The sequence below is a fragment of the Cinclus cinclus genome, chromosome 2 (assembly GCF_963662255.1).
Source record: "Cinclus cinclus chromosome 2, bCinCin1.1, whole genome shotgun sequence".
Classification (NCBI taxonomy): domain Eukaryota; kingdom Metazoa; phylum Chordata; class Aves; order Passeriformes; family Cinclidae; genus Cinclus; species Cinclus cinclus.
The window spans coordinates 79,952,832-79,968,616 of NC_085047.1; the positions used below are offsets into that span (position 1 = coordinate 79,952,832).

The following is a 15,785-nucleotide window of genomic DNA, read 5'->3' on the forward strand; positions in this document are numbered from 1 at the left end:
AAATGGAAGTCCTGTTTCTATTTTAAAACAAAGAAAAATAATTGTTTCATTTTCTGTGGTGTTCTGTGTCAGGAATCCTGCGTTATGCTGCAATTTTCTTATTCTTATTACACTTTTAAAACTTTTCATTTTTCATCTGTTCAAAATACATGATATTGTATTAGTTTGAGAAACTTCTGTTCCTGAGGTGCCAACTTTTGCTTGGATTTGTCCTCAGTTTGCCCGTCAGGAACATCATCTATTTGTAACAGTTATTCTGTAAGTAAGAACCAGCTTCCTCTGTAATAGTTACTTCACCTTTTTCATTGTGCTGGTGGTCCCCTGTAGTGATGCCTTTTGTATTACAAAATGATCATACATGTTTTTGGGGAACACTGACAACAGGTACATGAGTAGTCCTAAACTGAAATTTCCCACAACACCACAATTTCAATTCCAGACATGGCAAGAAATAATTCATCCTGGCATCCGGTTTGGTTCAGGTTGATTTGGGTTATAATGAGCTCCTGCCAGTAATCTGTCACGGTTTGCTTTTTTTTTTCTGAATTCATATTTCACATTTAAATCTTGTGGTTATTTGAGTTATAATTCTAATTATAAAATTACAGAGTGTTTGGCACCATCTTTTTTTTCTTCTTTGCCTCTCCTGTATCAGTCTTTATTCTTTAAGAATTAATTTTTAAAATATTGTTGATTATTTAAAGTTCATTAGCATAGCTTTTTATGAAGAAGCATTTGCAATGTAATTTGTTTGTGATTTTAGCTCTTTTGTGTTAGGTCTTAAATATTGATAGACCAACACATCTCAGTAAATCTGCTTAATCTGTATAGCTAGGGGTGAAGAAAAATCTCTAACTGAAGTAGTCCAGCCAAAATGAGTTGTAATGTAATAAAATACCTATTTAACTCTTCAGATTACCCCTTTCTTCTGTGATTTACAAAGAGGATGTTCACAACTATACCATGTAAAAGCAGTTTTTCTCAGGCTACTACACTCACATGAGCTAGCTTAGAGTTAACAAGCAGAACACTTGCACATTTGCCACCCTGATGGATGAGGCATCAAAAAAGCTGCAACTGCACAAGCCGGTATCAGCTGGGAAAAAAATATTATTTTTTTAAATGGATTATTTGAGACAAAAGAACCCTTTATTTTTTGAGGATTTATATGGCATAAAGGAGGAGGGAAAGTGTCTTTACAGAAAATTGCATCAAATTTTATGTGGTAAACTGCAAGCTCTGTTTGCTGCAAACTTATAGATTAATAATAAACTTTTTATTTGACTTGTGTAAAGGCTTTACAGACCTGATCAGTCTCTTCGTTCTGTAATACATAGTGACTACAAGAAAAATGCCTTAAAATTATTTCTTGGTGAAATTTCCATGGATTTCATACTATTCACTGCTAAAAGAGTAGAGGGGTTTGTATATTCAGAAATAATTTTCCAGCAGTGACATCCAGTTGTATATTGTGCTCTCAATTGGTTGAGTTAATCGGAGTTCTAATCTCTATGATACTAATTAAAAAAAAAAAAAAGGTAGCTAAAAATGCTCTTACAGAAGCATTTACAATTACATTTACATTACAATTGCATTACATTTATCTGGAAGTGGCATATGGGAAAGTATGTATACTTGTTCTCTACTTCTTGTATTTTGGGTTGTCAAATAGCTGTTTCCCAGTCTGACTCAAAAGTTCAAGTAGCATCAAACTTTTATCATTGCAGTTATCAATTTTTAGTGGGTAGAAATACCTTCATAATAAGACTGCGTCATTGATAACTGAGCCTTTATAGGTGTGTAATAATATGATAAATAGGATAAAAGTATAATAAACATCAATAATATAACACAATAAAAACCCCCAAAGATCAATACGGAGTCTGGGATACAAAAATTGTTTTGAATTTTTAGATGCCTGCTGCAAATGACAGCTCCAAGACTTTGGAGCTTCCAGTATTTTTCTAATAAAAATTTGTGAAGTATTTGACTATCAGTAAACTTGAATGAATTTCACTTACAGCAAACTACCAGGTTTGTCTCTTCTCTGGCCTTCTACCAGTGTTGCTTCTCAGTTTACAAAATCAAGTTTCATGGGAGGCTCATGAGAAATCCATTAATCATAAGAACAAAAATGCTGGTTTGCTTCCCTGCATCCTGCAGCTCCATTCTTTCCCAGATACTCCTACTTGTTCCCTTCTCCCAGTCCATGCTCCCAAATTATCTCAGTCCCTTCATTTCTACTCTTTTGCCCTACATTTCAGATAGGATAGGACAAAAGTCACTGGTATGTATCATTTGCTTCCCAGGTAACTGATTAGCTAAGGAATTATTGTCTCTGATGCAGAAATATTATTCAAAGCTCAAAAATGTGATTCTGGCTGGGAGACATTTCTTGCTTTTTTTATTTTTTTTTTATATTTTTTTATTTCTGTTCTCCATTCCTATATTCTTGTCTACATTTGTTACTTTTTCCTTCTTCCTGGCCAAATTTTCTACTCAGTTTATTATTCAACATATTTTCATTTTCTTATTAGTCTTTTTGCAAATAATTTTTAAAAAGTCTATTTTATCTTTCCCCTCCCCATCTTTAAAGTGAATTATGGCTTCTAGTGTCTATTTATCACCCATGTTCTAGGGTTTCTTTGACCTATCCCTCACTCGTTTTCTGCACATTGTTAGGGCATGCTGTTTAACACCAGAAGGAGAGAAATGGAGAGGGCCATCCTCCTGAGAAGCTGTGCTGTTCACCCATCAGTCTTTCTATGCTATAGCACACACTTCATACGGAAGAGGGCTGAAGCTGTGACCACAGTCACAGGTTTCTGCTTGTCTGGCTCCTAACCAGCCTTGGTGTCCTTACAGGCCATGGAATCTGCTCGTGTGGCCGATGCATTTGCCAGGATGGGTGGTTTGGAAAGTTGTGCCAGCACTCAAGGAAGTGCAACATGACAGAGGAGGAGAGCAGAAGTCTCTGCGAGTCAGCGGATGGTGTGTTATGCTCCGGGAAGGGTAAGTAAGATCTGGCAGCTGAGCTACCCTGTGTCAGCACTTGACAGAGGAAAATAATCATGTTCTGGAAGATGAATGTGCATGGCAGAATGCTGTTGTTTAGTAACCCTCTCTTTCAAAGGCAGTCATCGTTAAAAGAATGTTAAAGGATGCTCTGTAATGCTCTTATATCCATTTTGTCAGACACCCACCCCAGCCGTACACGTTCAGCAGCGTTGCTCTCCTATGCAATTTGTCAGTGGTATATAATTTCCTGTATGTGTTTAGCTGATGGTTTGTGTGGAACAGATGTACATTATAAACTAAATGTTAATGCTCCTTCCACTTTGGGGAAAAAGGGCACTACCCATAGTAACACCCCAGTGTGGAAGATGGCAAATGTAATATACTGGACAACAGTAAGTGGAGGAAAGTGTTTAAAAGCAATTTGGTATTCTTAATCACTCTGCTCCCCAAAACAGCCACAAAGGAAAAGTAGATGTCTGCAATCTCCCACAAATGAATCCTACAAACTTTCTCATTTACTAATTTTCATTCAGGTGATTACATCAGCTTCAGTTCAGCTCTAAAAAATTGCCACAGGGAAGAATAAAAGTTAGAAAATCTTGATAATTATCTGAAATTATTCCCTGAGGTTCTTACCTTACAGTCTTTCAGGCTAGGAAATTGCATTAATGGAAAGAGGGCTTTTTAGCTCCCCTGTAGTGTAAATCGCCTATTTTTGTATATCATACGTCTGAAAGAGAATAGACAAAAAAAAGACTGGTTGGAGGCTAGAATGCACTCAATCCAGACTCTATGTGCCATTTCCTATATTTGTGTGTCCTTTGCATAGACAGGAAAGAAATCTGCCAGCAGGAAAAACTGGTTAGGAACGTTCTACATTGGGAAAATTTCCAGTTTTCCCTTTGGTAACTTTTATTTTCAGTGCAAAGGAAATTTAAATGGGGTTTCCAGCCCAGCCTTCATCCATCTATATTATCACTTATCAGAATTCTCCCTGTTGTACCATTTCATTTTGTTGGTCTTTTTTTTTCACCTCAGTTGATGTGATGTCATAAAAAATGAGAAAGTTGCACTGTTCCTCTATTTTTTCAGATGGGACTATCTTTAAATTAGTATATGTGTAAGAGGATGGTGAGCTACAGAAATGAGAAATGGAAATTACTTTGTTTTACTGCAGAATTTAGCTCTTTTCCTCTTAATGTGTGCCTGAGATTTTTTTATATAAACCATGAAGGTGAGGAAATATACCTGGTATTCATAAAATGCACTGTGTAAGATTCTGTATAAATAGAAACATGAAAGATGATGTTATTTTTTTTAATATTCATATTGTCTACTATCTTTTTCTAAGGATGGCTGAGAGCTATTTATTCCAGTCTGTGGGTCTTACTGTGAGAACAATTAGCTTTGAGCATGTGTTTCAAGGATACAGTTTGCTTTGAGGCTTTGGGAGCAGATAATCCATCAGGAATTTGCAGAGATATCAAGAATTTTTTGCTTCTGTTGGCTAAGCTGCCGGGTTGGGGTTTGGGATCTGGTCACTTATATAATCTGTAGCAGCCTGACAGGTGCTTTAGTGTTGTCCCTTCCAACCTGACCCATTCTGTGCTTCTGTGACCCTAAATCCATACTCAGCAACAGCGGTGAGATATTTTATTTTATTTTTTTTCCTTTGGTTAAGTTTGTTTGGCCACGGAGCAAATATTAGCTTCCAGTGTCATGAAAGGTTGCCCTGAGGAAAAACAATATAAAAAAATTGTGTCAAATTAAATGTGATTACAGCTTTATTGTAGGAACTGCAATTCGTGTAATGTAAGTGCTTGTCCCAACAGAGAAATCACCTCCATAAGATATCTTCAGTAGTGTGTGGCCAGTAAACATCCAAGAAGGCTACTATCTCCTGCCTCTTCTCTGAGCAGGATAGGGATCACAGGCAAAGACAATCTAATTACTTACAACTTTTGTTGCTGTGCTCTTTTTTCCTCTTTTTTTCTTTTTTGTTTCGCTTGTTTTGTTTGGTTGGTTTTTTTTGTTTTGTTTTTTGTCTTTTTTGTTTGTTTGTTTGTTTGTTTGTTTGTTTTTGGTGTTTATGTTGGTTTTTGTTTTATTTTTTTGCAAATCTACTCTTGATGCTAACATATGTATCTGGAAATCATGTCTTACTGGATACTCATCATTCAAAAGACTGTTCTTAGCTAGTGAAGCACTATCCAGAAACCAAAATGAAAATTTTTTTCTTTCTGATTCATTTCAGTCAGGAAGAAAAAAAAGAATTGCTGGTCAAATAAAAGGGAATTTTTACCCTGTGCACTAATGGTGGTTATTCCATTTTTGTTGGAAATGTAGTCATGATGTGTAAGTGTTAAAATGGACTGAGGATAGGTTGAGTTTCTGTATGTAGGTTTTAATAGACTGTGAGGAGTCCTGGTTCTCAGCAGATAACTTCTGAATACTATCAGAAAATTGCACTCTGCTAATATAAGCAAAGTTGGGCATCCACATTCCTAGGCTGTTTTCAGAATCTTGGCTCGCTGACTGTGCCACCTGTAGCAAAAGCTCTTCCCAAAGAAAGCAGCTACACCCACCATGCTGCTGCCACCTTGGCAGTAAAGATAGGGCTGTACTTGGTGACTGTAATGGTGCAGGATGTGGGCAAGGTAATGAGCCAAATCCCATCCGAGAGGATCTGGCTGGAATCCCAGGAAACACCCTGCAACTCATTAGACTCAAACTGAGAAGGCTCCCAGAGCAGCATGCCCTGCTCAGGGAAAAGACTCAATACATTCATTTCCCTAACAGATTTTGCATTTTGGAGTCCTATCTTCCTTGCTTGACTTGCTGTTAAATTTGCTGTATCTTCTGCTAAACAGTTTTAAACATCATGGGCATCCCTCAGTAGCAGCATCAGTGCTTGCTTATGCAGAATCATTTCAGGCTTCTTCCAGTGTAATACTCTTAATAACTGCTTTAATTTCACTAAAATGTTTATACTATTATTCCTCTTTATTTTCATATGTCAGCACCTTGCAGTTTGTATAAACTGAGGTATGTGGTTTAAATAACCCTCAATTGTATCTTAGTGTACCTCTCATAGAGCAACCTTGTGATATGAGTGTTATCCTCCACTGCCTCCTTATACAATGGCATTTTTTGGTCCTTGTAGGCAATGTCAATATTCTCTATGCAGTAAGCAATACTCAGAGCTCACAGAAAAAGTAGATGCTTAATCAAATACTTCCATCCTCAAATGTTCTGATCACTAGCTCTTCCTGAATATATTTATATGTTCCATATGTTACAAGTTAAAGGATTTCCCTAAAATCAGGCAATGAGTTAATTTCTCTGAATTTAGAATATGCACTAAATTACATATTTAATTAAGAATTAGATCCTCTGCTGAGGCTGTTCAGAAGTTTTCAAGAATTAAGCTTCAGTATTTATGGGAAAAACAATGGAAAATTGGTTGATATCAACAGATGCAACTTTTTTTTTTTTTTAGGTGTATAAGGATTATTACTATGGATTTTATTCAGAGGTCACTGAAAGAACTGGAAAGATGGAAAAGCATGATTTTACAGGCTTTGGCTCAGTCCCTGTTGAATAAACCATGAATTCTGTTTAGGTTAAGTTCTGACATAACCAAGCTTCCTTCTGTATTTTTTTTTTTCTTTAATAACGTATGCAACACATTGGTGACTTTTAAATGGAATCATTCTGGAAATATTGCAGGAGGCTAGGATTCTCGTGTGCATTTAACTCATTTATAAGCATCTTCTTAAAAGGTCAACAGCTTCTTTGATGACTTTTTTTCACCTCAGCCCATCATAGTTGAAAATTTTGCATGTATTCTTTGCTATAATTCATCTGGGGTTTTTTAAAATAATTTTTAATATTGATTTCTGCTGTTACCCCTTCTTAGGGCTAGGTCCACAAAAGGATTTTTGCTTAGCAGTTAGTAAGAGCCCCACTTCAGTGTTTACGTGTCTGAAATCTGTACAGGGCCAGGCTGCTGAAGATGAGATCTGTAAAAGCCAGGTCTCTTCAGCCAAGTGCTGGAATCATTCAGCAGGAATTACCATCTCCTTGTGGCATTTCTAGTTGCAGAAAAGTCTCTCTCACACACTTCTCAGGCTGTAGGCTTCCTGATACATGATTGTCACTTTCCAGGATTCAGAGCCACGAACCTTCTCCTGAGGGTAAGGATGTCTCAGTCTTCTCTTCAAGGGAGATTTCTTATGCACTGTAGGTTATGGCATCACCTGAATTTGACCATACAGTCCCTGCTTTGCCTGTGAGGGTGTGGCCTGACACCCTTGAGCTCACCCCTAAAAGTTTAGATAAGGAGGACTATTTTCTTCCTGGGTGTGATTTTACTGTCTTCAATAACAATGGGTTGGGGACAATTTGAGCTTTGCTAAAAAAAAACAAATTGCTGGGGAGAGAAGCCCTGATTGTAGGTCTCTGAAACCAAAAGGAAGCTTCAAAATGTGAGTCCTGATTAATTGAAATAGCAGGATCAAAGCATTAGTGGTAACATCCCACCATACTCTGGCTCATGCCAAACGAATACTTTCATTCAAAAGGCTTTTAGCTTGATTATTTTCTTTTATGCAACAGCCTCTTAGGCAGCAAATTTGTGCACATGCACGTGTGCGTATGTGTGCATATGTGTGACTTGGGTTGTTATCTTCTAGTCTGAATGTGCCAGTACTCTTTGACTGTGAAGTAATAATTTTTGTGATTTCAGGCTCCTGCCACTGTGGAAAGTGCATCTGCTCACCCCAGGAATGGTACATTTCGGGTGATTTCTGTGAATGCGATGACAGAGACTGTGACAAACATGATGGTCTCATTTGCACAGGTGCAGTACAGACTAACACTTAATTGCTTCAGGAAACAAACTGAGTTGATGGGAATTATGTTAGACAAAGCCCAGCTTCTTCTTTCCCCACTGACGGAGGAAGCGCATTTGCTGGCTATTCAAATCTGCTATAATTGTTTCTTCATGCAGTGCAATGATCAACTTAAGGTTTCAAAACAACAGTTAAAAGCCTGAGTGTGGATTTAAATAAGTAAGCCAGCTATGGAATCCATCAACAATTCTCTCTGTTATAGACTACAAGTTACTGTTTTTTGGCAAAGGACACAGTGTCAGCGTTACAATCATGAGATTTCCTTAGCTTTTTTTCTTTTACTTAGACACTCCGTGTGTGTAATGCATTTAAGTCACAAGCAAAATTCACTTGTTTGATGATCCCTGGTGGTTTAGGGGCATAGTTGTGTGGGTTAACAGAGCTTCCTAGCAATCAGACAGTTCTTGGTGGGAGGCTGGAATAGTTGATAGCTTTTCTTATGATGTGATGGTAAATGATTCAAGCAGCTTCACCTTAACATAGTCTGAATATGCACGTGGCAGATGTCAATAGAAATGGGCAGACTGCCAACAAACCCTCATGACAAGCATAGTGACAAGAAGTAGCATGGGAATTGCTAAATTAACTCACTGGCTGTTTCCTGTTGCAAATCTTAATTTTAGAAAATCTTTGCTAAGCAATTATTAGATGTGGAAGGACTCTGCGAGCCAATTAGAGTGAGAGTGGGAAGGCTGGCACTAGTAAATTGTGTCTTCCAGCTTGCCCTCTTAGCAAGGGTCATTTTCTGGAGACAACTAGCCAGTATAGCAGGAACAGAAGCCTTATCTATAACTAATGCCTAATCATGGATCTTCATAAAGGAAGGAAGAGCAGTTTACATAGATACAAAGGCTATTATTGACATCTCAAGCTGGGCATCCAAGGGTCATAAAAAATAATGTTTAAATAAAATTAATAAATGGGTCTCAACTCTTTCCCTGCTGCAAAATATGGACATTTTTCACTTAATCAAGAGTTTGAGATAGGATAGCACTTTGGAGATTTTAGGTTTAAAGTTTTTCGTGTTCAAAGTCATGGTTTTATTGCTATTCTGTTGGTAGCTTTTAATGGCTTTTTCTTTATGAATAATAGTTAAAAGTAATTTTGTTTTTCTTTGTACCTGGAGGCACAGTGTGAACACTTAGCCTCATCAGCTGGGTACAAACGCTGGTGTACACAGTTAAATTTCACCATACACAATCTCAATATTTGCAATACTGCTGGTAGAATTATTGCGAACATGTTATTAATGCCTTGTGAGTATAGGTGTGAGGTGGCTTCTTAATGCAGTGGTACAGTAATTGCTTCCTTCCAAAGGAAAAAGGGGTAGGGGAACAATAAAGGAACAATGCATCTACTTTAGCATAGCATTTTACTTCCCATAAAATGCATTTTAATGTAGTACATTTCAATTTTTATAATTGCCCTTTATTCATTCTATTCTAGGTAATGGTGTTTGTAGCTGTGGAAATTGTGAGTGCTGGGAAGGATGGAATGGAAATGCTTGTGAAATCTGGCTGGGGAGAGAATACCCCTAATGAAGGATGTCAAAGACTGTGGAGGTGTTTTTTGTTTTTGTTTGTTTGTTTGTTTGTTTGTTTTTCTTTAGGCTGCTAGGACATTTAATTTCAGAAGTGTCTGGGTGTGGGTATGCATGAACACACACATACATGGTTGTAAACACCTTAGAACACGTTTGAGGATCTGCTCCTTAAAGAAATGCATCAGAAAACTAAACAAGGGAGCAGAGCAGCACAAGCTCTAGAGAGTGAAGTCATAAAATTCTGGCCCTGTGGAACTTCTCCAGAGATTTCTTTATCAATTCAGTGGAATTGATATTATACCTATAACAACTATTTCTTTGAGCAACCTGAGGCAAAGGTATAAGAAAACCCTTTTTAACATTATTTACTTGGTTGTCATGCCTCCTTACACATATGCAACAATACACCTGTAGAAGAGTAGCACTAATTGAATATTTGTCAAATAATTAGTTTGATTTGTTTTATGGTTTTTGAAAAATACATTATTTGGCATTTTTTTTGTTCCAACAATCCTGATTATTAACCAACTCATAAGTTGAGAGAAACTGTAAAGAAGCCTATAAAAATAATAATGATTTTTTTATTTGGTCAAATAACTGTGTAACTGAGATCCAATTACGTGACACTCATAGACTGAAGACCCAAAATGTTTGAATGGAACTTTTTCCACAAGAGAACTTTTTGTTTCTATGGTTGATATGTCAGTAAGTTGGTTGTTTAATCTACATATTACAATACTTTCATATACATAACCTATAGAAACATATGGAATTAAACTAATAAAGATATAAAATTATGATTGCCTATTTTCTATATATATTTTGCAACTCACATGGACTTCTGTTATACTGTTCTATGTATCTACAGCTGCTTCCTACATGCAAAGCAAATGAAAAGTGTTTTAAATCAGTAACTTTTAGGATGAAAATTCTGTCTAAACTGTTCAGCACAGATTGCCTTGTCACACATGGTATTCACTGAATTTAACTGCTTTCATAGAAGTGGCGAACCTGAACATCAACTGACTTGAAAATAATCTGTGCTATGCAGTAGCTTGGTCTCAGCCAAAGATGTTTGGACAATGTCAACAAAGTAATTGAAGTTTTAATACAGTAAATACAAACAAAGCAGTGGTATGAACAAAAATTTTATTTTTATTTTCCAATGGTGAAATGCTGCTCAGTGTGAAATTCACATTGAGTTATGAAGGATGCACAACTATTGGGACTTCCCTAACTTATTTACATATGAGTCTCTTATTGTTTTGTACATGTAGATTTGGCAGCCCTTGAATTCTTTAGAGCAAAAAATAAAAGAAATATACATGTTAGTTTCAAAAGTGTTTACATTTTGTGAAACCATGATTGAGCAAGAAATGGATTAAACGGCTCGAAAATACTTCTTTTAGATACCAAACTTTCACATTGTGGTTTAGGTGCCAAGGTCCTGATTTTTGAAGAGGTACATGGCTCAGAAATAATGGAACTACATATTAAAAAAAAAATGTATTTCGATTATTAGTCTAGAAACAACTTTTCTTTTAGAAAGGACAGTTTTGAAATAGGAAAATACAATGGTACAGAACATGTAATAGAATGCAAAATTTAAAATAATTTATTTAACTGCTTTATTATTCCCCTGTCCCATATAGCTTGCTCTTTAACTACCACTTTTTTTCCCCCTTAACCTGGATTCTTTCTCTTGAAAAATGAGGCTTGTGAAGCCCATATTCTCAGGGAGCACTGGTATCAAACATCCAACTTATATATAAACTATGCAGATAAATAACTGGACATACATCCCAAAGCTGCTAGCTACTCTCTTATCAGATAACCAAAGTATCAGGCAGCATTCTAAACTGTATTCATAAAGCATAAAGAATCTTCAAAGCAAAATTCATCTTGAAATTTTAATTTATATTTTATATTTAAAACCCTTGAACTGCATGGAGCTCAACAGGAATATTTTCTTAAGTTTTCGCATATATGCATTTTGCCAACTCTAGTGTCTGGAGAACACAAATTGTTGCTTTTATTTATATTTATGAATAATGAATACCACTGACCTGAATCATCTCATAAACACTGGGGGTTTTTTTGCATATACATTCATCTACTGAATCAGAGTGTAAACAATGAAGGATACAAAGTTCTCCTTGCTTTCCTTCCCTTTGTATTTAGTACTGTATTAAGAAAATACTAGATAACCAAAACTCTTATCTGAGTGTCAGTAGATGCTTTTGACTTATTTTGTGGCATCAAAACATTTATATATACTATAGATCAGCTGTGGTATTTCAGGTATTCACTCATACATAAAAGAACAATTCTTTAGGTGGTTCCAGTGTCATATTTGATGCATTTTACTTTGTCTTTCACTTTAATTTTAAATTTATATACTTAAAGGGTATAAAGTAATTTTTATTTCTACTTTGATTTTATTAAAACCAATCAGCTCCAACCTCTTTGACTACTGAATGGATTACGTAGCCATAGCATTTCAAGAAGTGCTATCCAAGTTATTTGTTAACTTGCATAAGGAAAAAATCAGAATATCTAAGACAGCTAGTCTCAGTGGTTCGTTTAAATGCAATTATCAAACAAAATGGTGCTATTACTATAAACCTTAAAGTGTTAACTAAGACTACTAAAAATGTAATGTACACATTAATTCTTTTCCAATTTTTCTTCTGTTTCCTATAAATTTGCTTGAACATTTCCCCTGCTCTTCATGCTGAGGTAACTGGTGATGTGACACCCAGCTTATCTGTTTTGTGGCTCATTTCCTCTCTAGAAAAATGAAATCAGAAGGAATAAGATTATTATTCCACATATTTGAATATAATAGCTGTATTCATAAATTATATTTTTCCCTTTTCTCATTCCCTGTGATGGAAATTCCAGATACAAAAATTGTAAGTGCAGGAAGAGGCATAAGGAAGTGAAACTTACTGCTTGATTCTTCATAGCTAGTGACTGTAAAAACCTGCTTCCAGGCCTGTGGCAAAAGGCAAAACCAAATTGGATAAAGGGGACTTTTTACTGATTAGATTGATAAACCTTATAAACAAAAAGATACTATAGCCTTGTTTTCTTATGTGAGAAAGAACACAACCCAGAAGTGTGCCAGTGCTTCTATAACAGACTTGCAGGATTACACCTATTGTGTATAACATATCTGTAATATCACCTGTAAAAAACCTGTGCATTGATTTGCTTCTATAATTTATTAATCTGCTTGTGATTTTTCCCCCAAATGCCTGTGTTCTTCCTTAGAAACATATAGATGCATTTAATCATGTACTTGCTCTCACTTTTCTGATGCACTGCCCTTGGTTCTTTGCAGAATGACATCTCACTTTGTAGCTAAATGATACTGGGGTGAAGAAAGCTAAGTTGAATATTTCTGTGACTAAGTAATTGAACAAAAAATTTATTACATCTTAAAAAATAAGTCATAGCATTTGCATTAGTCATCGCAGAAAAAAAACCAACAACCTGTTGTTAAACATTTTAAAATGCATTGCATGAAATATAAATTTATCTACAGGGCCATTTAAAAGAAAGACAACCTTCTTATGTAGTCTAATTTTGCTTCCATTCCCATTTGAATGTAGCTGAATAATGTATTCTTTATACCAATAAACAGATGGATCATCATGGTACAATTTACTGCATGGACGAAACTGTCTGCTTTCATACCTCATTGCTTAAACTAGTTTTAAACCAAGAATAAAGTTTCCCTATATATATGTATGCAAATCCAGGGTTTTTAGTATTGTTTCAGGTATATACCATAGTCAAAGTGAATTGCTTTACTTTATATCTGGTGAAGGGGAGGGGCTGGGAGGGTTTATTAAAAACCAACATTTATGAAAATGACAGTATATTAAAAATATAAACTGAGAATGGCTAAAAAAACCCAGCAAATGAAGCAAAAGCTCCGTTATGTGAACTACAAAGCACTTAAAAAGAGCTAGAGACCCTTCCATAGGCTCTATCACATGAGCAATCTCATAAGGATTCTTGTGTATTTATAAAATCTTTGAAGTACAGCAAAATAGTGCTTTGTTGAAGTAGTTCATATCTTCTCAAAACTGGATCTCTAAAATGGTGCAGGTGCAACTGATTTTGCCAAATAGAACTGTAGATGAAATACAGATCAAAAAAAGAGAAGAAAATGACTTTGTGCAGTGTTAACATAAAATGGCAAGATGAGGTTAGATTGCAGTGTGAACAGTCTCTCAGAGATCAGAGAAAACCCAGAAGAACAAAATACAATGCAAGCATGCAAAAGACTTGGAACGCTGCAGATTCACAGACAGCTGCACATGTAAGTACAAAAACCCCAATCTGTAAATACAAATTGATTCCATCAGGTTTGCTATACAGTACTTTAGTTGTAACAGACAGTTGAAAACAGCTTTCACTTAACAGCAAAATTAATTGTAGAGGGAAGAAAATGGTGAAGTCTCATCCTGGAGAACAGCAAGAGAGGTATTATATTAAGGAGCTGAAATTTTCTTTGGCATGGTAAAGGGGGAGAACTGAGTTTGCCAACCTATTTACATGAAGTTTCACCATCCTGTGGCCAGTGCAATGATGCTTTGCACAGTCTACTTCTTACATAAACTTTTTTGTTATTTTCCAGTACATAAACTTTTTTGTTGGTTTCCAGTATGCCTTCATATAAATGTTTTATTCATCATGTTGAATCTGTGTGTACAACAAATAAGAATAAACACAAACTGTACAATGCAGACAAACTCTTTGCATATATGTATGTAAATTTTTAACACTGACCAACAGTTCTTTGACAGACACAACCTACAACATGCAGTTAGTTCATCCTTGTCATACTCTTCCCATGCAACAGATGAGACAAGACAAAATTAAAGGGAGGAAACAGAGAACAGAGATACCTTTGTTATCTTTAAACAGATTGTAGAAAAAAAAAATAGAACACTGATTCATTGGATTAAACACTCATATGAATTTAGTCCACAGAAACAAAACCAGAAAATAATAACTTAACAAAAAAAAAAAAAAAAACAAGCTGTATTTCCATTATGTACTAACTGCTTAAAGAAATTAAATCTGGCCTTAATTATAGCCTCCCAAACTGGTTCACAGATCACAGTCACTCAGGACCAAAAGGTTAATGTTGAAAACAATGCTTGTACAGGATCAGGCAATGAACCAGCTCGTCCTTGCATGGCTCATCCAGGTCTCCAGCCCTGTCTTTCCTCAGGCTCTTACACTGGGTGAGTAAAAAGACAATTGAATGGGACATGAACTCGTGCATTCCCTCCTCATGAATCAGGTGAGAGAGAATGTAGCCTTCAGCTGTTCTATCTTACTTTAAATATTGTGAAGTTCCCCCTCCTACAGTTGTTGGAAGGCCTGGGGCCGCAGCGGGACCCAGCCAACAATACAGCACCAAGGCTGCTGCCTCCCATGGGTCCTGCAGCACAGAGCCAGCCCCCAGCTCACCATCCGAGTTGCTTTGGTTTGATTTTGTTTTCTCAGGGGTGGTGCACAAATCCCACTGGACCAGATGGGATGAGAAGGGAACACCGAAGTTTTTAATAAAGTGTTGTTTTCCCCACGCACACAGATTTAGTGCTAGCAGGCAAGGGCACAGTCTAAAGTCAAAGTTTCTTTACATTTTTATCACAGTTTTAGATTAGGTTTGTATTTTTTTTCTCTACATAGATAGAGGGCTTCATGCTTAACTCGTTCCCTCCCTAGAAAGACCCAACATCAAGCATTATCTTGCTGTTCTCATATCACACATACAAAAAGAAGTCTGACCTACAAAAAAAGAAAAGTTTATCTAGAATTTAGCAGCTTTACAGTAGACTCCTTGAAGAGTGCACTAAATGTTGCTTATAAAAACAGAACACATTTGAAAACTAGTATGAAGAGTTCATTCAGACTGAATCAGACTGTTCAGCTGAGCAGACAGAGAGTTTGAAATAATCAGCAGTCTCTGTTAGGGACTTGAGCACAAAGATGTGACAAAACAAATTGCCAGAAATACAATGCTAAAAAAGGAACGGATGGTTTCCTCTTTTTGTCTTTAAATATCAAGGTAACAGCAAGAGGCCAAGAGAGTGTTGCCACACAGTTTTCCAGACTGAGATGCAGTTTGATCTTTGCTGCCATTTCTAAGAATCAAATTCCTTCTTAAGCATACAGAGAGTGCCCATATTTTTCATCCCCTGAAAGCCTGTGACTAAGTGTGTAGAAACTTCAGTGGCATCTCTGTGGCATTCTCTGAATCTTTCCCCCGCCCTCCTTCCTCCCCC

General features: G+C 36.3%; 1 protein-coding gene across 1 annotated transcript in view; it reads left to right on the forward strand.

The window, feature by feature from the left end:
- ITGBL1 (integrin subunit beta like 1) overlaps window positions 1-9,651 on the forward strand; it is a 124,112-nt gene extending 114,461 nt beyond the window's left edge. The window contains exons 9-11 of the mRNA XM_062514920.1: window positions 2,866-3,012; window positions 7,766-7,879; window positions 9,378-9,651. Coding sequence (XP_062370904.1) covers window positions 2,866-3,012; window positions 7,766-7,879; window positions 9,378-9,469 — 353 coding nt within the window. The 3' untranslated portion in view covers window positions 9,470-9,651. The remainder of the gene's footprint in view (window positions 1-2,865; window positions 3,013-7,765; window positions 7,880-9,377) is intronic.
- The last annotated feature ends 6,134 nt before the right edge of the window (window positions 9,652-15,785 follow it).